This window comes from Oreochromis niloticus, linkage group LG15 (genome assembly GCF_001858045.2).
Source record: "Oreochromis niloticus isolate F11D_XX linkage group LG15, O_niloticus_UMD_NMBU, whole genome shotgun sequence".
Classification (NCBI taxonomy): Eukaryota; Metazoa; Chordata; class Actinopteri; order Cichliformes; family Cichlidae; genus Oreochromis; species Oreochromis niloticus.
In genome coordinates this window covers 19,988,720-20,011,953 of record NC_031980.2, presented here as the reverse complement: position 1 = coordinate 20,011,953, position 23,234 = coordinate 19,988,720, and the positions used below count along the sequence as shown (strand labels likewise).

At 39.2% G+C, this 23,234-nt stretch overlaps 1 protein-coding gene across 1 annotated transcript in view; it reads left to right on the top strand.

Moving 5' to 3' along the window:
- Positions 1–23,010, top strand: part of igf2r (insulin-like growth factor 2 receptor) — a 50,196-nt gene extending 27,186 nt beyond the window's left edge. The window contains 36 exon segments of the mRNA XM_013265046.3: positions 23–173; positions 773–941; positions 1,064–1,179; positions 1,322–1,475; positions 2,571–2,747; positions 2,840–2,935; positions 3,069–3,170; positions 3,922–4,084; positions 4,314–4,490; positions 4,660–4,806; positions 6,400–6,578; positions 7,094–7,181; positions 7,309–7,518; positions 7,614–7,744; positions 8,157–8,260; positions 9,105–9,238; positions 9,357–9,553; positions 9,782–9,908; positions 10,156–10,287; positions 11,243–11,402; positions 11,800–11,908; positions 12,753–12,834; positions 12,992–13,131; positions 13,277–13,426; positions 13,516–13,674; positions 13,801–14,005; positions 15,157–15,391; positions 15,647–15,783; positions 16,047–16,164; positions 16,746–16,892; positions 17,032–17,216; positions 17,355–17,541; positions 17,634–17,777; positions 17,866–17,935; positions 18,907–19,188; positions 19,289–23,010. Coding sequence (XP_013120500.2) covers positions 23–173; positions 773–941; positions 1,064–1,179; positions 1,322–1,475; positions 2,571–2,747; positions 2,840–2,935; positions 3,069–3,170; positions 3,922–4,084; positions 4,314–4,490; positions 4,660–4,806; positions 6,400–6,578; positions 7,094–7,181; positions 7,309–7,518; positions 7,614–7,744; positions 8,157–8,260; positions 9,105–9,238; positions 9,357–9,553; positions 9,782–9,908; positions 10,156–10,287; positions 11,243–11,402; positions 11,800–11,908; positions 12,753–12,834; positions 12,992–13,131; positions 13,277–13,426; positions 13,516–13,674; positions 13,801–14,005; positions 15,157–15,391; positions 15,647–15,783; positions 16,047–16,164; positions 16,746–16,892; positions 17,032–17,216; positions 17,355–17,541; positions 17,634–17,777; positions 17,866–17,935; positions 18,907–19,188; positions 19,289–19,447 — 5,423 coding nt within the window. The 3' untranslated portion in view covers positions 19,448–23,010.
- Positions 23,011–23,234: the final 224 nt, after the last annotated feature.

Sequence of the window (23,234 nt, the reverse complement as noted above, 5' to 3'; positions counted from 1 at the left end):
ACTAACCTCTGCTTCTCCACAGGCTTCTCTTTCGACTTGTCGCCCCTCTCCAAGCCTCGTGGTGGTTTTTACAACCTGACTAAAGGCATCTATCAGTATTATATCAACGTCTGTGGTCCAGTCACTGTTTCGTCATGTCCTGAGAAGGCCGGCGCATGCCAGGTGGAAAAGAAGTAAGACTACAGGCTACGAAAATGCAAGAAGAATCGCACTTCTTTATTCTATTCTGCCCCACTTTCTCAACTTTCACTCCACTTTTAAGCACTTTTAAAAACAACTGTGCTTAAAAAATGAACTGACTTGAATTTTCTCACAAATCTGAGAAATCAATATAAATGATCCCTGAAGTATTCGTAGTGTTCTTTTGCTGTGTTACCTTAGTTTGCTAATTTTAATACCAATTGGATCAAGAATTCAATAATAATCTGCCTCCATCTGATTGCACTGCAAATTCCTGCTGTATTGAAGGTGTAGTGGAAAGAAGAGGGATAAATGAGCATCACGCATTGTGCAACAATGTATTTAGTTTAGGATCTATATTTTTTGGAACCCTAAGTTAAGCATTCCTTCTATCAATCTGCATTTTGTACATTATACTGGTCATTTTACGTCCCAACACACAACATTGTGTGTAAAAAGTTTAGGCCAATATTGAATAACACACTCATTATTAAATTAAAGATTCTGAAACTGAGTGATTTAAATACACTCAGCAATAAAGAAACATGAATAAATTACATCATATTTTTTTTCTCCCGCCTTTCCTATTTAGTTTTTGGAGTCTTGGGGAACAGAACTCCCGTCTGTCGTACTACGATGGGCTGATTCAGCTGAACTACAGTAATGGCACCCCATACAACAACGAAGAGCACACTCCCAGATCTACGCTCATCTCTTTCCTCTGTGACCCAAAAATTGGACCAGGATACCCAGAATTCCAGGTAAAATCCTCCCTACCTCTTTGCCAGATTGTTTAAACAGTGTTTGACGTATTTTGTGTCTCCTGTATGATTTTTTTTTTTTTTTTTTATATAAACATGTGTTTGTTAAAATCTTCATTCAGGTAGAAGACAAGTACACGTACAACTTCCGCTGGTATACCTCCTACGCGTGCCCTGAAAGACCTCATGAGTGTTTGGTGACAGATCCAGACACACTGGAACAGTATGACTTATCCAGGTAATGCTTTTAAAAATCATTGTGCAGCAGCTGCTTTACCAGTGTCTAAATCAAAGGCCATGAAAATAAGTACATCCAGTCCAGCACTGAATTGTTTCCAATCTACTGTCCTCCTCGTCAAGCTTTTCTTCTTCAATTTCAGCCTGTCACGCACCACCTCCAACTGGCAGGTGATGGACTTATCCGACAGCAATAATCTGAAGAAGTATTACATCAACGTATGTCGCCCCATCAGCCCTGTACATGGCTGCGACCGCGATGCATCCATCTGCGAGATGAAATATGTAACCAAACAGGTCTGTAACATTAAACACCTCCACTGAATCAGAGAGATGCAACATTACTGAGGAGGAACACACAGCTCGTGTCAGTCTTCTGGTGAATATTTAGCATTGTACCAAACCTTCCCTGGTGGAGACCAGATGGTGAACTGCAGTAACACAAGAAAGCATAGGTTGAGTATCATCCTCAAAACACCTTGTCAAAATCAGAATCTGGACACCAGTGAGTCCAGCCATACACCCCTTTGCCAACTCTGATTGGGTAGTCAAGGCCATGCGTTTTTCAAAGATCTTGAGGCAAATTTGACTTTGAATCTTTTCTCATTGTATTGAAATCTTTTATATATAGCCTGACCAGAAGGACTGTGAAACTGACTTGAAAGGGGGTCTTGTTGCAAATCCACTGGGGTTGCGGTTTATGACTGATTGTTTTAATTTTTCTTGCTGGTTTTAGAGAATTGTGACTATACCACTGTGGGACAGATTTACTAATGTATTGCTCATGAAAAAAGAACTATCTGTATTTGCAAAGAGAACAGTGAGAGGTATGACTTTACCACTGGTTAAAGGAATTCAACCAAGAAGCAGTTTGCAGAGTGGACTGATTTGAACTTTAAATTTGTCTGGCTTTGTGTCTAACTACCATCCCTACATGTGTCTGACAACAGAGCTGGCAACAACAAATTCAAAAGAGAGCTCAGTTTTACCATTTCCTCTTTTTCCATCATATAATTTCTATTACAATTGACAGAAACGATAATACTTATTTTGCTACACTATTTTTAATATGTTAATATTTATTGATTCGTCTAGTGTACCTTTAGAGATGGAAAGATCTGGACATGAATATAGGCGTACCAAACATTTAATAACCCAGAATCCCACCTAAGAAAGTGACACAAAATATGATTTGCTATATTTTTGTAAACAAAGTCATTCAGCAAATGATTTTTCTTTGTTGTTGCTGCTCTTTTTTATTTTTTAATATTGCTTCCACCCATTTTATAATAACATGCTCAGGGTGAACATTTGAATAAGAATTTCAAAGTAACTGCAGAGTGTAAGTGGTGTCTGATACTGAATTATTTACCTGTTCCTGCCTCTCCTCAGGGCTCTGTAGAGGAGGTGGTGTCAATCAGTAACATGGGCATTTCAAAGCGAGGGCCGATCATCGAAGCACGGGACCGCCTTATGCTGGAGTTCACAGATGGCTCTGCCTGTGATTCGGACGGTCAGAAACTCTCGTATACAACGCGCATTCACCTGGTCTGCTCCAGAGGGACTCTCGTGAGTAAATGCAGTTTTGAGACGAGAATGGCTTGCTGGCTGTCTACGGTGGTGGTTTGAGTGTAACAATGTTTGTGCTTCACACTGTTCAGTCTATGGGACCGCAATTCCGGGGTTACCGGAACTGCACTGCCACCTTTATGTGGGAGACCAATGCAGCCTGTGCCATCAGAACCATCACAAACAATGTAAGTGTACTTGCATGGATCTTAATTCCTAATTTGCCTTAATTGTAATTTATACACTGTGGTAAACTTAACAAAATGGTTGTAATCTGCGTGGGTTTTTGGGGGGGGTTTTTTGGTTTTTTCGCCGTATCAGACATGTGCTGTGGTGGACCCCAACACTGGCTTTGAGTACAACCTAATGCCTTTGGCTTCCAAGACCGGATACAGTACAAGTGGGAATGGCAAGAAATTCCTGGTAAGACACTTCAACAATATTCTGCCAGCATACATAATTTCTTCAAATTATAGCTCTCAAGTGTTGCATGGAAGTGTCGCAGTGCTATGGAAAACATTGCATTTTTGCATTTCAAGTGATATTTTAAACATGGTTGTATTAAATTCTAATCAAAAAAGCATTGTGAGGAGGGAATTTAATTGCAAACCGTGTAGGGTAACGAATGCTGACATTTATTAGAAAGGGATTTGGGTGTAACTAGCACTTTTTTTCTTCTTCTTTTAATTTTTTAACCTCTGCAGAGGTTTCTTCCTGTTGAAAGGGACGTTTTCTTTCCCTCTGTCGCCAAAGTGCTTGCTCAACTCTTGGGGTTTTTTCTGTATTATTGCAGGGTCTTTACAATATAAAATGATGTGGTGCTATATAAATAAAATTGAATTTAACATTTTAAATAAAAATGTAACCTATTAATCAAATATAAAAAAACAAACAAAAAAAACATATTAAAAGTATAAAACTTAAATACCAACATTTATAAGCTTTGGCAGGCAAGTGACTAAAATGATCCAAAATATTGTCTTTTTACTGCTGATTTACCTGTTTTTGTTTTGTTTTCTTTTTAGTTTTTGAATTGGATGTGTGATGCTGGACTACATCATTCGACTGTGTATTCACAGACTTTGTCATTAAGATGTTTACTTATTATATGGTATGAAATATAGCATAAAGGAAACTGTACACAAACTCAAAGTGGTATCCCACCTACCTGCAGGTAAACATCTGCTCAGATGTAGCTGAATGTGGTCAGGGAATTGCCGGCTGTGAGCTGGAGAACGAGCACCCCATCAGCCCTGTGGGGGTGGAGAAGACCCTCAAGTATTCAACTGACGGCATCCTCCAACTAACATACAAGGGACTTGTTGACGCTCCGACAGGTAGCAAAAGCACAATAGAAAATGTACAAAATAAAGCAGTTCACACTGGATCTTGAAATTTGTCACACAGTGAGATCTGATGATGGACATAGCCAAGTGTCCATTCATTTGTATTTTGATCAAACGACACAATGGTTATAAACAAAAATACTGATGCTATTTTTACGTTACAGTGGTGCACTTTTTGTGACTTTCCTCCATTTTTTTTTTTTTTTTGCTTTTTCATCAGCAACTCGGGACACCTTTCGGATTAATTTTGTGTGTGATCCAAAGTCTTACCCTGGATCCTTAAAACTGGTGCGAGAGGACATGAGTTCTTCACCTCACCATGTGGCCCATGACGTCCTCTTTGAGTTCTCCACCGCTTTGGCCTGCATGCCTGCTCCAGTTGACTGCAGGATCACAGGTTTGGAGACACACACACACACACACACACAAATAAATTAATTATCATGGCTTCTTTTTTCAGGTGTCACTATTTTTTTTAGAATTTGTTAGATTAAAAAAAAGTTTACTAATTTGAACATGTCTTCATTTATTAATTAATAAATCTGATTTATTTTTTTCACTTCTAGATTTACATGGTAATGAGTATGACCTGAGTCACCTGATCCGGGATCAAGATGACTACCCATGGAATCCCATAAACACAGATTCGGGCACATCAAGGAGGTTTTATATCAACGTCTGCAAACCCCTCCCACGTGTAGATGAGTGTCCAGGTGAGAAATTAATAGGTTTAGATAGACATAAGAGAATTTGACGTTGACGAGGATTTGACACAACAAGGGCTGCAGCAATTCATTGATTATTTTGAATAATTTGTTTATAAAAAATTCTCGATACAAACGTTGTTTAAGGCACGGCTCTGTAGCTCGCCATTGTCACCATGGAAACGCCAACGAGAGCGTTTCACCCACATTTGCGACTAAAGCAGACTTGCAATGCAAACATGTTTAGGAGCAGCTACAGAATAAAAATTCTGACAACATTAAGCCCACACAGGGGGCTGTTTTAAACAGAAACACCAACAACAGCAGCGGAGACTATGACGTTGGCACAGTTTAATGTCAAGCCAGAGTCTGTTTACACACTGCAAAGAGCAAAGAGACTGAGTCAGTGCTGAGAAGATGAGCGCAGGTAGAGTTAAAGAACACGTGTTTCTAGCGCCCAAAAAAGCAGCTGTTCTGGTGACCACCATTTAAACTTTTACTTTTACCAAAGCCCCTGATCAGCAAACTCCAATGTGAAGACAAGCAAACTTTGTATCTGCTCCTTCCACAGCCATTTGTTTTAAACAGCGAAAAATCTGCAGTAAGCCTCCAGAAGTTGTATTAAAATATGCAGATGAACTGTTAACCTAGTCTGATACCACATTTAAATTGTACAGGTTGCTGGTTAACTGATTTTCAATTCAATTCAATTCAGTTTTATTTATATAGCGCCAAATCACAACAAAAGTCGCCTCAAGGCCTTCATTTACAATTTATTGTTATAAAATAGACTCAGTTAAGTCTGACATATATGTTTTTTGATAGACTTACTTCATTTACTTGGTGTAAATAAGCAGAGCAGAGAATAAGAAGTCTTCCATTGGAGATTGGTGATTAATATTGCTTTGAGTGGAACGGGTTAATGAACCCTAACTGATGCAGTGAGTAGCTTCTCTCTTTGTAAACAACCACGTTGCCATTCTGTGAGTGGAGAAGAGATTTTACTCCGTTTCACAAAGGTCAAATTATTGGCTTGCATCAAGCAAAGAAAATTAGAATATGAAACTACAGAAACTGGTTTAGAAACTGTGCAATGCATTTATGAAAATCTGTAACCAAAGTGGGGAAATGGAATCTTTGAGGAACTGATGCGGTCCAATAAAAAAAAAAAAAAGAAAAATCTTGGATGCTGACTGTTAGATCAATTAAAAAATCAAATAATTAAAAGAAATCAACATTTGAAATCACAGCTATGTTTAACATTCAGAAAGCACTTCTACTTACAAAGTCAATGACCAAGTTTTTCCACAAATGAAAGAAAACTTTATGCAGCTGTCTGACTCTTCCATCATCAATACAAGTTCTTAACATTTAATTCAGCTCTGGATGTAAATAAATGTTGTGATGTTTATAAAAATCATCTCACAGCAAATGCATGTTGTCATCAAAGCTAAATAAAAACTATGAATGACTGTTTTTTGGTTTATTGTTTTGTTTTTTGGAAAGGCATTTTCCTAAATGCTAGACTGTAAGGATGGCACGGGATATTATTGGAAAAATGCAGGCAAATAGTTAGAGTATAACATTTTGTATTGTCTGCAGTGGGCTTTTTGGGATCCTGCGTTGTCATTGATGGCAAAGGATACAACCTGGGATACATCCAGTCCAGCCCACAGGCAGCAGAAGATGGCTCCATCAGCGTCGTGTACCAGAATGGAGACAAATGCGGGTCTTCGTCCCAGTACTCAACTCGCATCATCTTTCAGTGTGATGAAAACCCGGTGAGTGTTTTTAGACTCTTGAACTAACCCAGTCATAATGGTCACAAGATGACTATTTGATATTATTATAATATAAATGTTTTAGTTGTGTGGACCAGATTTGGTAGGAAAAATGTGATGTTTGTTTTCTAGTTTCTTACTGCGATAGAGGCTAAGTGAGAAAACTTGTACTGTTTATTTTAGTGCTATCTTCAGTAGCACTGTTAAAGACTTTAACTCACTAACTGAAAGCTACATTTTATGGTTACTTTGTTACCAAAAGTACATAAAATAAGTTCCCCTTGAGGTATTTGCAAATGGATTTCATGATAGAGGCTTACCTTTATTTTATTTTTTTGAGATGTGTACCGAATTAATCTCTGAATACCTTTTGTAGCTTTTTCTGGTCTGTTTTAGGCAAATCACAAATAAAAATTCATTTTTTTTCTTTTAAATGTTGCATGTTCAGCTCGACCTGTAGCAATTTCTTTTAATCTAAATTTTGATTATTTGTGTCCATTTGTATTTACTTCAAGGGCTCCCCCATGTTTGACCGTATAGATGGTTGTGAATATGTCTTCATCTGGCGGACGTCAGAGGCCTGCCCTATCAGGAAGTCACAAGGTAAAAACGTCTGTGACAGTGGACAGAAAATGTTACTTAAGGTTAAACATAGAGACAAAATCTGAACATTTTAGCATTTGATCCACCGTGGAAATGGGCAATAAATTGTCCGATCTTTCCCTCATAGGTGCTGACTGTCGAGTTCGTGACCCTAAGAGTGGCTATGAATTTGATCTGAGCTCTCTGAAAGGTAGAGATTACACCCTAAATGCTGCCAAGTACACTTACTATCTTTCAATCTGCGGCGGACTCAAAGCAGATGTTTGCACCCAAAAAAAGACAAAAGGTGAAACTGTCTCCTCCTGCCAAGTTGCCGGAGAAAGACATAAGATCGCAGGTATGGAAAGAGAGAATTTCTTATACACTGTAATGTTTAATCTATGTCATTTTTATAGTACTCATGTTTTTGAATTTTCGCTCGTGTGAACACAGGAATGGCAAACCAGGTGCTAACTTATGTTGGAGACCAGATCATCCTGAACTACACCAGTGGAGAGATCTGCCATAAAGTCTATCAGAGGTCTACCAATATCTACTTCTCCTGCAACCCTGACAGGAATCCTGTAAGTTTAACACACAGAAAATCTGCTCCTCTATGTAGCTTTGAAGGGGTTGTTAACAGAGAGCAACAGATCAGATACCTGTAAGACTGACTGGTGACTGAGTGACAGTTTTGCACTTGGAGATTTGTGGTTGAAAGAATCACCCTGTGGTTTGTCTCCACATAAATGACCACTGTGTTTCAGGGCCTGCCTTCTGCACACATTACTGTTAGTTGCAGAATTGATCTCTGAATAGATAAAAAAATATAAACAAGATGTATACAAAAAAAAAATTAACATCTCTCTGATTCAGTTTTTTTGGGTTTTTGTTTAGTATTTTTTTACACATAATGTTGGGCCGTTATTTTTCATGACACACAGAGGTCTTCTAAGCTCTTAAGCAATGGTGTCTAATGCTACTTCACTTTTTCAGGGAGAACCGGAGTATATTAGGGAGACTCCAGACTGCACCTATTTGTTCAACTGGCCCACTGCACTGGCCTGTGTCCCAGTCAAGACCACCAGCTGCTCTTACAAGTAAGTAGTCCTCGTGTCACTATTGTCTTCCAATTTTTTTTTATTTTTTTTTTATATGTAAGGTTTTATTTTTATATAAGGTGTCATTTGCATGGTGTTGGGTCTGCGCTTCCACAAGCCCCGCTTGTTTAGAAACGTATTCTCGTTAAAGACAAGCAAGGCAACAAGACAAACATCTTTAACTGGTTTTACTTGCGCAAGGGAGGCCCCGGTCGGTGTCTAAGAAAAGCACTCTGAATCAAACCGCAGAATGACCCCAACTCTGGCCTCCGCTTGCTGCCTTTTATTGAAAACAGTTACAGTACACACAAGCACCTCTCATTGTAAAATCCCCCATTGGTTCTACAAGATAAGGCACTATGTGTGTATGTGTGTGCACATGTATGCATGTGCGAGAGTGTGTGTGTGTGTGTGTGTATGTGAGTGTGTATGTGAGTGTATGTGTTTGTGTTTGGGGGTGCGTGTATGTGAGTGTATGTGTTTGTGTTTGGGGGTGCGTGTATGTGACCTGCTCACCAAAAGGATCATAAAAGCAGGAAGTTTACTAAGCAACAAACAGAACCCTCACATAGATGTCCCTACAATAAAACACTTCAGCCTCCCCAGCAACAAACTGGCTGGAGAGGTGGTCAGAGACAAAGGAATGTCTTTGATCCTACAGTTTGAACTAAGACTTACAAATTTAAGTAACACAATGACAACATTTAACAATTTGACTCCAACACATGGACTTCTTTTTTTCTTATACTGTATGTAGTTTGTATAACTTTAGTAGAATTTAATTATCATTTACAGAAAGGACCACAGTTCAGAATTTTCACCTTTTTCCCTGTTTTCTTGTCAGTGATGATCAGGGTCGCTCGTACGACCTCTCACCTCTGGCTATGGACTCTGGGAACTGGGAGGCGGAACTTCCCACTGGGGACACGAATAAACAATATTACATTAACGTCTGTAGGTCGCTGGTGAAGCAGAAAGGTTGGTGTAAAGGATACAGTAATGTCATTACATCTAGCTCTGGTTTAGAGTTTAAATATAATTCTGGCCCAAATTTCTATGTCTTGAAATCCACTGAAAATCCTTCTCCTTGCTACAGACCCATGGAAGTGTCCCTCCACTGCAGCGTCATGCCTGAAGGTTGGAGATAAATATTTGAGTCTGGGTCAGGTCCATTCTGGTCCTACGTGGGACGGGAATGTCCTAATGCTGCAGTACACCAGCGGCCAGGCTTGTCCAGATGGAAGCCGCAACAGGACCAGTATCATCCGCTTCCAGTGTGACAAAGACAAAGTGGTAAGAACTGGACTTAAAAGATGGTCAGCTAAAATGTCTGATGGCAGTCAGGCTGTAAAGCATGCAGTAAACAGTTTGTTGAGCATCAAATGGCTTTGTAAACTGCACATGAGTGGGAATGTAGGATCCATGTAGAAGACGCTCACTGCGTTTTCACCGTAGGGTCCAAATTTGAGTTATTTTAAAATATAAAAAAATTAAAAACATGTATTTATATGCCCCACATAGAGCTCTCGGCCTTCTCTGATCTCTGAGATTGAAGACTGTGTGTACACCTTCCTGTGGCGAACAGCTACTGCCTGCCCTCTAAATAGTGTCCAGCATGACAACTGCAGAGTCACCAACCCTGCTACAGGTCAGAAACACACACTTTCTCCTCATATCATCTTTGTTTATTTTGATATACCTGCCGGAGTGATAAAAGGAGAATGATATGGTAATATGCATTTAAATTTAAGTTCTCAAAAAGCATCTGCTTTCCCTTTTTATTCCTCTTTATGTCTGCTGATCTCTGGTATTCTCTTAAGAGTGTGTAAAGATGTGCACAAGTTAAATATCTATCTCTAAATAGCCACAGTGCTAAACCATGACATCTTCCACAGGTCATTTATTTGACCTGAACCCCTTGAAGAAGGATGAGGGTTACACTGTGCACCATCATAAGGACCAGAAGGTGGTGTTCCGCATGAACATCTGTGGATCTGTGGCCAACACTAGTTGCAGCCCTGACACAGGTACGTCACTGCAATCGACGAGTTGTTAATTTAGCCGCACCACATTTCTGGATTATATTAGCCAATTTCTCATTGCAAAAAATGAAAGATCTACCAAGGTGAAAAGTATACTTGGATTATTTTAATTCTATGAATTTGTGAAAAATCAGCAGTGGTGGTAGCTTTTATTTGGTATGCGGTTCACATATTTCTCTGGTCTAGGGCATCTCTCAGTTGAATATTATACAGTTTGGCGCAGATAAATTTGACTCTGTTGTGCAATCATGTCGATGCGAGTCTAGCGGATCATTTCTCTTCAGTCACTGAGACGATGAGAGGTCTCATTGAGTCAGAGTGTGTATACAGGAGTCACTTTCAGGCAATCAGTTCTGCTTTTAACCAGTCAGTTACTTTATAAAGAAAACAAAGCGCCTCTGTAGTTGGGAGAGATTGCTTCCTTCAACTTTCATCTGGTTACTGTTTAGTCTTGCTTAGATATTCAGAAAGTTTATGAAACACCAAGAACATGCGTCATAACTGTTTGTCTGCGACAGAAGCAACAAAGGAAACCAAAGAGACACTTGAATTTCCAGGTTCTCTCAAATTATTGACCGCTCGCTTACCAGAGAGTAAAAAATGGTCTGGATTTGTAACTCTATGCTAAGAAATGTTTAATCAGCATCAGATACACAGTGGGGGAGAATAATATGTGGCAACACAAGTGCAGTAAGGTCATGGTTCGAATGCTCAACAATGGGATATATTTGCAGTCCTGAAAAAAATACTATTAATTAAAAAGTAATAATAAAAATAAATCCCAGAGTCTGAGCTGAATTTGATCACTGGGAAATATAAATATCTCAAACATTGAGCGGTCAGCAGATTTCCAGCTGCTAGAACTGATCTATGGAATATTTATATTTTTGTGTTTTACATTTAAAGCTTTCTGAATGATCTCCATGGAAATGTGTTATAGCTGTGTGCATTAAGGAAGGCAGTGATGATGTCAGTGGTGGTAAGGTGAGCAGTAAGCTCTCATACAAGGACCATGTTCTGGAGCTCACCTATGAAGAAGGAAGTCCATGCCCAGCAAACCGTAGCCTCACCCACAGCACCGTCATCAGCTTCATCTGCAGGTACATTATCCTCCATTTGCATCTTAATTTTCATCTATAACTACATCAAGCATAGAGCAGGGCTCACATTTTCTCAAACCTGCGTTGTTCAGGAATAGCAAACTGTAAAATTTAAAGTGCCCCTTAAGAGAAAATTCATACCTGTATACATTGTGATACTGTGTGTCATTTGTTTCCTCCAATTTCCCTAAATGCAAAACTTACTTGAGTTAATCCTTTATTTCAGAGTGTAAGAGCTTTATTGATGAATTAGTGCTTAATTTTCATCTTTTAAATAAGATTAAACTGATTACAAGTATTTACAGATTTGTTAAACGCCTTTTTAATGCATCCTTGGTGATTTTAATATATTTATTAAAAATAACTGAGCCTTGTTTTGAATGTTTTGTTTGTGCAGGCCAGCTAGCATGAGCTCAGCCCCCTCAGAGCCAGTGCTGATTGACTCAAACACTGAAACGTGCACGCACTTCTTCGCTTTCCACACACCGCTGGTTTGTGAGCAGCCTGTAAGTATGTTTGTGTGAGAGAAGACTCGCCTGTCCAACACGGGTGGAAAAGGAATGTACTTTTGTAATAACAGTTTTTTTAAAGTAAAGTTATTGTTTTCCCTTGTAGTAAATTAAGTAGAAAAGTGCTATATAAGAGCTACTCCAGCTACCATGAGTACTCAAAGCGCTTGTCTCATTCACCCTTTCATACAAGCACTTTTTCTATACTTAAGTGCTTTCTAGCTAACAATTAGCACACCAATGGATGCAGCAGAGAGAACCTTGGTGTCACTACCTGCACACATGCAGACCCCAACCTTCCGATTAGTAGATGACCTGCTCTACGACCTGAGCTACAGCCTTACAGCTGATGTAAAATCATAAATGATTATAGCGTGTTTGTGTTTGCTGTGATATAGCCAGCTGCTTACTGTTCACAACACAGATGAGGCAGAAAATTGTTTAGACAGAAACACTGCATACAGTCAATACAGCCTGTTGTTGTAGAGCTGCTTTTATGTTGAAAAGCTGTTTTGACATACTGCAGTTCAGTTGGAAAACCGGGTGTGCTCTTTCCTAATGTGGCACATAATTTCCCTGAGAGAAGCAAACTTAAGTTAACCGAGGCGGACAGGTCACCTGAAGTCAGCTTCTTAGGGGTCATCAAAGGAGAGGGGAATGTCCAATGATAAGCAGATGTCCCTGAAGCTTTTGTATAATCTCTAAAAGTCTGGTAACATTAGAAAATAAACATGGTTGAATTCCTGGACTCTAAAGTTGTAACTGTTTGATGTCTCATGACTTAGTATGGTTTTATGCTCTAAAAAGTGATTTTCTTTTCACCTATTCCTTTAATGAAAAGGTAACTTGTTCAGTCCAGAACGGCTCTGCTCTGATAGACCTGTCTCCTCTGATTCATGTCAGCGGACACTACACAGCAACAGGTCAGTGAGATACAGGTTCACCTCTCACACCTATAGATATAGCAGAGTTGCATCATTTTGAGTTAAAATGGGGGAGTACCTGTACTACAATATACACTGTGTCAGTCCTTCACGGTTTACATGTTCCTGTTTCTTTCTTTTCTTCTTTTGGGAATAGATGACGACGACGGCGACATTGACCCGGATAACTCTCCAGACTTCTACGTCAACATCTGCCAGCCTCTAAACCCCATCCCTGGGGTCACCTGCCCACCTGGAGCCGCTATCTGCATGGATCCATATGACGGACCACCTGTGGTGAGTTCTTTGACAAATGTTGTCCTTTACATTATTTTTAAAAAAAGGTTTAATTGCTTTGATCTGCCTTACCAAGGCAGTGACATCACATAGACTTAATGTTAATAAAATAAAAATGTATGATTTTCATTATTGTCTCTTGAAGGAAATTGGTCGCACCACCCGTGGTCCAGAGCTCAACAAATTAACAGGGGAGGTATCCATCACCTACAGCAGCTCGACAAAGTGTGCCTTCGACCCTCTACAGAACTACACTTCAACCATCGTCTTTACCTGCCAGAGAGGCCTGGAGCTGGTCAGCAGAGCTTTATAATAAGAGTATTTACTTTTTGCCAGTTCTCTTTACCCTGTTTATTTTTTTACTAACTTTATATCTCTGAACAGGGCTCTCCGCAAATGCTGAGGCTGCAGGGCTGCGTCTATTTCTTTGAGTGGGCAACCCCGGTAGTCTGTTCAGATGCCACTAACATCAGCGGCTGCCGGCTCACCGACTCTCAGCTCCAGTTCACATTTGACCTGACAAACCTCTCCAAGGAAGTCCAGGTGAGCTGATGATATACTGAACACTTTCTAACTACAGGAAGTCTATTTGATTCAAAAGTTTCACTGTAACAGAAATATGTTTTGTTTAGAAGCATAGCAAGAACAGAGCTCTGTTTGTATGTCTAGGTAAAGGGGAACTCGGGTACGTATCACATCAAAGTCTGCGGCTCAGTGGAAGAACCGGCCTGTAAGCAGAGTGCAGTGTGCCACGTTTCTGGTTCAGACAAGTTGGCATCATCATTTGGCATCAGTAAAAGCATGACAATGGACTTCAAACACGAAGTGCAGGGAGTGCTGATGCAGTATGGTGGAGGAGATCCCTGCCCACCAGGTAAAGGCTTCTGTAGTTAGCATAGTTAGCTTAAACTAGGTATGATGTTAATGGGAAAAATGCTTCAAAAGACAAAAAACTGAAAGAAATGACATTTTATTGTGCACAGTCTCAAACTATATACAAGATGTCATTTATTTAAGAAAAAATTACTGAACAGCATTTTTATTGGTCATTTATCATAGGAAACAAAATGATGGAAGTTTGCATGTTTTCTGAGAAGTTGATGTTAGAGCTTTGCTTCTTTTAGACTGAAGCTGGGACATGGTAACATGAAAGCTGAGTAATAACAAGGAAATAAGCAAAAAAACAAATGATGGGTACTATAAAATATGAACTTTAACATAGTGGGTTAAACAAAAAAATACCTGACTGTAGTTGACACTCTATTAGTAGTCCAAAGAACAGCACAGATAAAAGTTTTACAGAATAGCTAATCTTATGTTTCTGTCAGCAGTGGCAGCACACATGAAGGAAAGTAATGATACATTTTGTATAGGTGCAGTATTTCTGATTAGAGCAATGCTTAGATGCACTTTTAAAAAGATTTAACTGTTCTTCATGCTTTTAAAGCTTGGTGAATATTTGTTTATATGTATTTTAGCAGTCAGATTTAGTTTCCTTTTAGAGAAATTACTTATCAATTGTGGCTTCATGTTGACGTGGGGAAAGAATACAACAAAACAAAACTAAGAACTGTATATAAAAGATGGATGTGGCCTCTTTGATGATACCTATTTCAACTCTAAATTATTGGAGGTGAGGCCAAAGGAGAGCTGCCAGCTGTAGCTACCCTTAACAACACACCTGAACCAGTTTATTATAAAGGGGTAGCGAGGTGAGGTCTTATTCTAGTATTGCATAACTTAAAGACTCAATACATTTCAGACAGGTAAAACTAAAATCCCAGTCCTTACACCTCTTATGAATGAGGGAAAACAAAACTATTTTTGTATCAAGCTGTAAATGCCCATTTGTGTGAGTTTGTGCAGCTTAGGATGGGGGTCTGTGGGGGTTGGCTTCTCTTTGTCTTCTTCTAAATAACGGCATTTACTCCTTCTTGATAGTTTAACATACTTACCCTAATGCTGTGTTGTCTTCATGACCAAAACTGAAAATCTTTTGTTTTTCCTTTTATTTCTCTCTCCCAGCCTCGGCTAAACGTCAGTCCTCCATATTGTTTACATGCGACCATTCTGCAGGAATCGGTTCTCCAGAGCTGCTCTCAGAGACGGCAGGTTGTGCAGTCACTTTCCAGTGGCGCACCAATGCCGTTTGTACCCCAAGGAAGATGGAGTGTAAGCTCGTCAGTCAGCATAAGACCTTTGACCTCCGAGCACTGTCCTCCCTCACTGAGCCGTGGAAGTTCAGCTACAAAGGAGATTCGTAAGTGTGGTTTCGATTCCTTAATCGAAGGCAGTAAACCCACAGTTTGATTCTGGAGCTCTGCAGTCGTTCTGCACACACTTTTGATGCTTTTCCAACTTTTCACTATTTATTAGATCTAAAAGGGCCTCATATTTAGCAATACATATGCCTCATATAAGATTAGCCCCTTCTAAAAAGAATTTCTAAACGCATGCTGTGGTCTTATGATTCCTCACTCTTTAAAATATGGCACCTTTGTTTCTGTGGCTTCAGGTATTTCATCAACCTGTGTCAGGGTATCCGCGGTGGGCTGTTAGGCTGTCCTGAAGATGCAGCCATATGCCGCCGCACAGCAGCAGGAAAAACCGAGATCCTGGGCCGAGTTTACACGCAGAAAATGGAGGCCAATGGTGTGCAAACCATTGCAAATACTTTGTTCATTGGTGTCATTTTGTGTAAAGGATATTTTCACTAAACTGGGTGTTTTTTACTACCATTATTATAAAAAATAAACTGAAAACAGTGTAGACTAAGAATTAAATATGCAAGCAAGGATCACTGATTAGACTTATATTTGTTTGCCTTTAGGTCTTGTTTTCTTCTCTCACAAGAGTGTTTTTGATGTTAGAGAACTTTATCCTGACAGTCTCAAGAGATTTCCCTTCCTCTACAGGTGGGAAGATTTTTGTGAACTATTCAGCAGGAGATGAATTATGCCCTAAACGCCAGAAAGCCAAGACAGTAATCCAGCTGAGCTGCGGCTCCACAGTGGGACACCCCAAAATCATCAGGTAACAAAACCTCTTTTAGAGATTTTAATGTTTCCCTGCAGTAAAAATTTGATTAATTCATTTAATACAACATTGGTACTAAATTACTGTATGAAATTAACAGAATGTTTAAACTGCGAATCATTTATTATCCTGTTTATTTGTTTTAAGATTATAGCTAATTTTTAGCTAATTTTTTCAGTTTGTTTTTATTTGCTTTTTTAATTACTTGATTAACATAGCATTTCTCAGCAGACTAAATGTTGTTCAATTGCATCACATTGTCTGAAATTAATGCATCAAATGCTCCCTATCGAAGAGCTCACTGTTAAATTGTCACGTGTTGTTTTTCCTGACCTGTATCTCTGTGTATATACACGTAAAAGTTGTTTTTACATTGTCTTATTTTAAAACCATTTTAACTTGATGCTGAATGTTTCATTTCTTTTGTGTTTTTTTTCCCACAACTCTTAGTGGCCTTGTTTTTGTTTTTTGTTTTTAATTCTTTGAACCTGTCCTCGGCATGTTAAAATATGCCTGTTATGCTTTATTCTTAATTTTATATTTAATTTAATATCCTGTATTCTCTTGTCTGTGTGCAGGGTTGATGAGGGTTCATGTGAGTTCTTGATAGGCTGGGAGACTCTGGAAGCTTGTGCAGTGAAACCAAAAGAGGTACAGATCTTAAATGGGACCATAAAGGTTCCTAAAACTGGAGTCAGCTTCAGTCTGGGAGCGCTCTACTTCAGGTAACCGAGTCCACCTGTGTCATCCACTCATTACACCACCTCATATATAAATTTCAGTTTCAGTCACTAAGCAAAAAACGCACTTGTAAAATTCTTTCTGTCACAAAAGTTTCGTTTGGTGTTTTTTCCCGCCTTTTAGCCACCATCAGGCATCTGGAGACATTCGTACCAATGGGGACCGCTACATCTACCACATCCAGTTGTCTGGCATCACCAACAAGTCGCTGCCTAAATGTCTTGGTGCCAACATCTGCCAGGTGAAACTGAACGACACCTACAGGCGCAAGATTGGCTTATCCAACAAAGCCAAGTACTACATAAAAGGTAAACAGAAGAGGATTTTGATCTGTCATTCAAAACCCTTTCCAAAGCATGTGATTGGCAATGACAGCAATGCATTTTAGCGTGAGTGCTTCCATTTAGTGGTCACAGCATCTTAACGTGTTTTTGTTTTTCCATCAGGAGGAAATCTGGATGTGATAGTGCCTTCTGAGTCGGAGTGTGGCCGCGCAAAGAACAAAAATGTTTCATCCACAATAAGGTTCCACTGTAACCCGTCAGCAGGTGTCGGCATCCCGGAGTTTATGCTGGAGACGGACAATTGCCAGTATCTGTTTGTGTGGCACACGAATGCTGTGTGTGATCTGACGTGAGTACATTTTTTTACAATCTGACTTTAATCCCCAGAGCCCAAAACAGTTGATAAATATGTTGAAGTCTCCTCTCCGGATTGACTTTCAGGACTGTTGAAAGGCAGATAAATGACGGTGACGAGACTCCGCCTCTGTCTGGGCGGAGCCAAGCAGTGGGGGTGATGCTGAGCCTCCTGTTGGTTGTTCTAATTGTGTGTCTGATGGGGCTTCTGCTACACAAGAGAGAGAGGAGGTGAGACCATGAGTATCCATTTTTGGTACATATATATTTTTAAAAATGTATGAAAGCCTCTTTCATAATCTCACCTGTCTGTGTCCAGGGAACTGGTGAGGCAGAAGATCGCTGGTTGTTGTAGGAGAGGAAACCAAGTCTCCTATAAATATTCCAAGGTTGGTTGAGCTAATGAATGAACGAGTTTCAAAGTTACTTTGTGTTTCCCCCAGTCTAGAGATCAGAGAGCATACCGCAAGGAAGAGTCGCGAGTGGGTTACTGGCACTGACAGGGAATAAAGCCACCGCTCAGGGCGAAGCCAACGCCAAAATAACAAATGGAACAATAAAACAAAACAAACCAAAAAATTTGTAACTCCGACTCCAAAATGATCCCTCATGTTATTTAAAGGGTTTCTGTAACTTGTAACTAGAGAAGGAATATGTTATGCTGCAGTCACACCTAGGATAAACAGTGATAAATCGGCGAAAATCACAAATCTGTTGCTGTCTACATACTCAGAAATTCACATCAACTCCTTAAAGAGTCCAGTCAGAAGCTCATAGAGCTGAAATAAAAATTAACAAATGCCTGCACAAATAGTTGTGAAGCAGCTGCAGGACATGGATTTAACTCGAAATTGCCAAATGACAAAGCAGCTTTTTTTAAAAAAAAAACTTTGGTTAGATTTCTATATAAAACCAGAGTACAACCAGTTGGTAACCAGTGGGGTCGAGTCTGCGTTTGCAACTAAATTTGTGTGGGAATACACTATTCCAATTTCAGCAAAGACATCTGAGTATTCACTGGTGCTGCCACGCCCACTTTGAAATGGCTGTATGAAGCTGTGGTAGTGGTGTAATATTCTAGCTTTACCTGGACATGGACTTAACTTTTTCTTAAAGTAATAATATAAAGTAATAAAGTAATGATAATAATAAATAAAAAAGGAAAACCTAAGGATTACATGTTGCATGACCAGTGATGACCAATGATTAACCACTAGGGTTATTTTTCATAATTTAGCAAATATTCAAAAAGCCATAGCATGCTACAAATCAGATACTGTAGTGAAGCTTTTTTTAGCCATCATGAAGACGATTAAAAATGTATTATTCATCTTATTGTTTGTGCCTTTTAAATACTCAGGTCAGCACAGATGAAGAAGGGGGAGAGGAAGAGATGGAATGGCTGATGGAGGAGGTCGATGCTCCTCCCACATCTTCATCATCTTTGCACCGTGGCAAGAATAACCAAAGCAACGGTCACATCAAGACCAAGCCGGTGAATACAGAGGGTCTGCGGTCGTTCTCGCTGGACGATCAGGATGACGACAGCGAGGACGAGGTGCTGAGTGTCCCCGGGGTACGAGTGATTAAATCATCAGGACTCTCCAAGCAATCTATGGCTCATCACAGCGCCTTCTTGCAAGTCAGTTCTTTGTCTTTTTCTCTGGTATCATCTCAGTCGGTTATGGTAGCAATTATTGCAAGCGTTGCTCTCAAAAGCTCACAGAAGTCTTTTATTTCAGGAGGAGAGCGACGAGGACCTGGTGGGCCTCCTGGACGAGTCTGATAGGAAAAGGAAGAGCAGCAAACCTCGCTCTTCTGGCCTTAACCACGGTAACAACACGGCAGCAAACAGGAAACGGGAAGAAGACGACAGTGACGAGGACCTCCTCAGGGTGTGATGTCACTCTGTCCTTCCTGGTTCTCTCCATCCAATCTGAACTCTTCTCTCTCAGTGAATGTCTCCATAATAGCAACAGTGAAATGCCAACAACACACTGAAGACAGAAACCTTTCCTTTCTTTAGGGATATATTTTTATTGGGCTGCACCTTCATTTGGCCTCCACGGACTCAGTCCAGTTCACCGTCCACATATAGTTTTTATTTATTGACAGCTCATTTAAAGTGTTCTTAAGGCTCTTTTGAACTCCACCATATTGTCTTTCATAATCCCGATACTTCAGCCTTGCCACATTTGTCTGATGAAGAACGAAACGGCCAGTTGAGGCTCTTAAAATCGACTCTGGGAGCACGCAAAGCTTCTTTCTAATGTGATTTCCGACTTGATGTATCAACTAGACAAGTCACCATAACCATGTGCACCAAACAGTAAACAATGATACCACAACACTATCATTACAAGAAGGGAAAATCTGATATCATCACTGAAATGAGGCATAAGATGTGAATGAAAATTAAGTTATATTTGTATCTTCTCTTTTCTTCTGGTGTTTTGAACTGAGGCTGTGCCATTGTTTTCCTACCTTGATTAATGGTACTAACACTGGTTGCGTGTCTGCTTGTGGACTGGGTGAAGGTATTTAATAAGGAAGACTTTTGTTCCTTTTGCTGTCCATTGGCCCGCAGGTACTTTATGAAAAAACTGTCATGATATTTATTCCCATAGCTTAGGCAGTGAAGGTGCCAGCTTCTTTCTAAAAAGGGAATGAAGACACCAGTTTGTCTTTTCGTGCTGTTTACAGTTGCTTTTATAGCAGACCCGTTTTCCCTTCTTTGCCCTCGAAAAGAAAGCACGATGCCTTCATACTGATGAATTTACTTTGCATTTTCATCTATGAATCATGTCCAGCAACGGATTGAATTTCTTTCTTTTTTTTGTCTTGATTTGATCAGAGACGTTGTAAATAGATGATAATGTTCTATAATATGGACATTTCGTTTATAGTCTTCACCGGTGAATTGCTCACACGTTTGTTTTGGTGATTATTTAACTGCTCGCCCGAGCTGATTACGTTTGTTTCTCTGTTCTGTGTGAAAATGGAGATGGCCTTAAGTATGAATGGATGGTTGAAGAAAGTTGAAAGTGAAACTGGAGGCGTTCCTTTGGATTGATTTGGTCCCCTCCCCTCCTGTTCAAGCCATATTTCTACTGCCACCCCTGGCACTAATGTAGGGAAATCGATTATGTTTTTTTCTTTTTCTTGCTCGTATGCTCTTGTACTTTACAGGCTCTGTTGTGGTACGCAGATCTGATTGCTGCGTGAAAAGTGAAGCCAACTTTTCGTAGTGCTGAAATCCGCCCCGTTCAGCCAAATGCATGATGCAAAAGATGGTAGTGAAACTAAAATGCAGGATGTTGACCAATATATGTTTTGCTTTTTTTCACAGAGGATGTCAGTAATAATGGAAACCTACTTTATGCCATATTTCCACATGAGAGTAATTAAATCTGTAAGCTTGCACAGTGTAAACACAGCGTTTGGGTGAGATTGATTTTTCTAAATGGAGCTCAGACCGGGTGAATTTAAAAAACAAACACACCTCAAATACGGTGATTTTTATGGACACATGATCATCACAAAAAACAGGTTGGATTATTCTGTTTTCACTTCACTCTTCTTTCTGATGTGCGGAGCAGCTGAAAACCAGTAAAATAGCTGCTGTTAATCTCAATTTTTTCCCAGTTAATTGGTTTAGAGAAAAGTAGCACACCCTCATAAAGGAAGGTGGACTTTTTGAAAATCGTTTAAAAAAACAAAACAAAACAAAACTGAAAGTCTATTTTCTAGGTTTCCACTAATTAATCAGATTTGGTTGGCTGGTCAAATTGACTGAAATGTCAGTTTAAAATTTGGCAAACTCCCTGAAGACATCAAGTCTAAAGATTTAGCCTTATTACTGCTAACAGGGAGGCGCATTTAAAGCTAAAACGATTTTTTCATTGAAATAATCTGTACTATTGTTTGGTTTTGACTCCTCTACTATAAACAACTGTTTGCTTTCACTGGCAATAATAAGTTTTGAGTTTCAGCCTTTTAATTGGAACAAAAAAGATATCTGAAAACTGTGTCGCTGCTTGTATAACCAGGAAGTATGGTGAGCTGCAGCCCTTGGTAGCATAAATCTTTATCTCTGTACATCAGTAATAACTTCTCATTTTCTCCAACTGGGGAAAGGAGGTGAACAATCCTGAGCTTAATTAAATCACTTTGCAGTGCATCTGTTGATCCATAGCCAGACATTTACTACCACAAAAAAAACGTGCCCTTGATCGTATATTCATCACACTAGGTGCCGTTGCATTGCTGGTGTAGATTAATATTTGTGTTTTCTCAGTATTCAAATGTGAGTTTATTGCTAAAACCTCAATAACAAAGATTTGCCATTCAGGGTATTTCTAAAGCTTTGTACACATAATTGTTAAGCAAGTTTTTGTATGATGCCACGTGCCCAAAAAACACTGAAAAAATAATGAGAAAAAGCATTTAATAAAATAATTGTCATTTGCACTGTAAACTTCAGTATTTCACATAAAGGGGTTCGAGGAGTGTTGTGATAGCAAAGAGTAGAGCAAACAAATCGCACTCCTCCTTTTGCTTTTTCTGTTTGTCTCTGATTACAAACTGAACATTTCCAAAGCAGCTTTTGACATTTTAAAACTCTCTTAATAAACTCTCTTATCATATAATCATATTATTGTGCTACTGATCTGAAATTCGGAACAGTGCAAGTATATCTACTTTTAACAGCTTAAAGAATGAGAGTACACGGCACATGGTCAGGTTTCCAGAAAACATGACAGTGACATTGGTAACAGGTGAAATATTTATGATCAGTATTTATCATAAAATATGATTGTAACAAAGACTTTTTATAAACTTTCCTTTTACGTTTTCGTTCATTCAGCGTGTGGTTTTGCTATATGAACTTGAGCTGTTTTTCTTAAAGTTTTTTACCAGAATCCTGACCCTGTTAGTCTGAGAGTTGAATTGGAAGTGTCTATCTGTGTTTGGCACTTTGTAATCATCTCTCCTGAGTCTCAACATTGTAGCACTCCTCATTTCAGAGTAGCAGGAGGTAAAGTTTGTGAAGTTATTTGTTCATTGTTGCATTAAATTTGTTTCTGCTTTGCACCAAAGTTCCCGTGGCTCACCTGCATGGTACTGTACTGAACCATCTCTTTCTTGAAATTATTACTGGACATTCTTGTGCTTTTTTTGTTTGTTTGTTTTTGTCCACAGTCATGGAAACATTTGGGTATGATGAAACAAATTTAGCATGTGAGACTGAGATCAAGCAGCAGACAAACCAACTGGAAAAAAGAGACTAAAAAAAGCACAAGAAACTTTCTTCAATGATTTGGTACGATGGGGATATCATCATTATGTTTTAGTTGATGTAAGGTTATGTTTGATGTTTTCAGCTCTTTGCCTGTTTTCCTATTTAAAATAAAAAATATGTAAAATATTGCATTATTTGAATAAATAAGAGATCTGCTGTTTATTAGTTTTGTGGTGTAATCTCATTTTATATGTCTGATAAAATTTCTAAAAGGAAGAAATTATTTAAAAGTCAACTTTGGCAACATTACAATTAAGTTCTTATTTGGACGAACTTGATATTTGACCTGAAGACATCCTGATATTTGGCTTGAAACAATTTGAAACTTATTTTGTCATCTCATCTTGTCTGGACTGACTTACCATATGAAAGGAGAATGAGGCTTG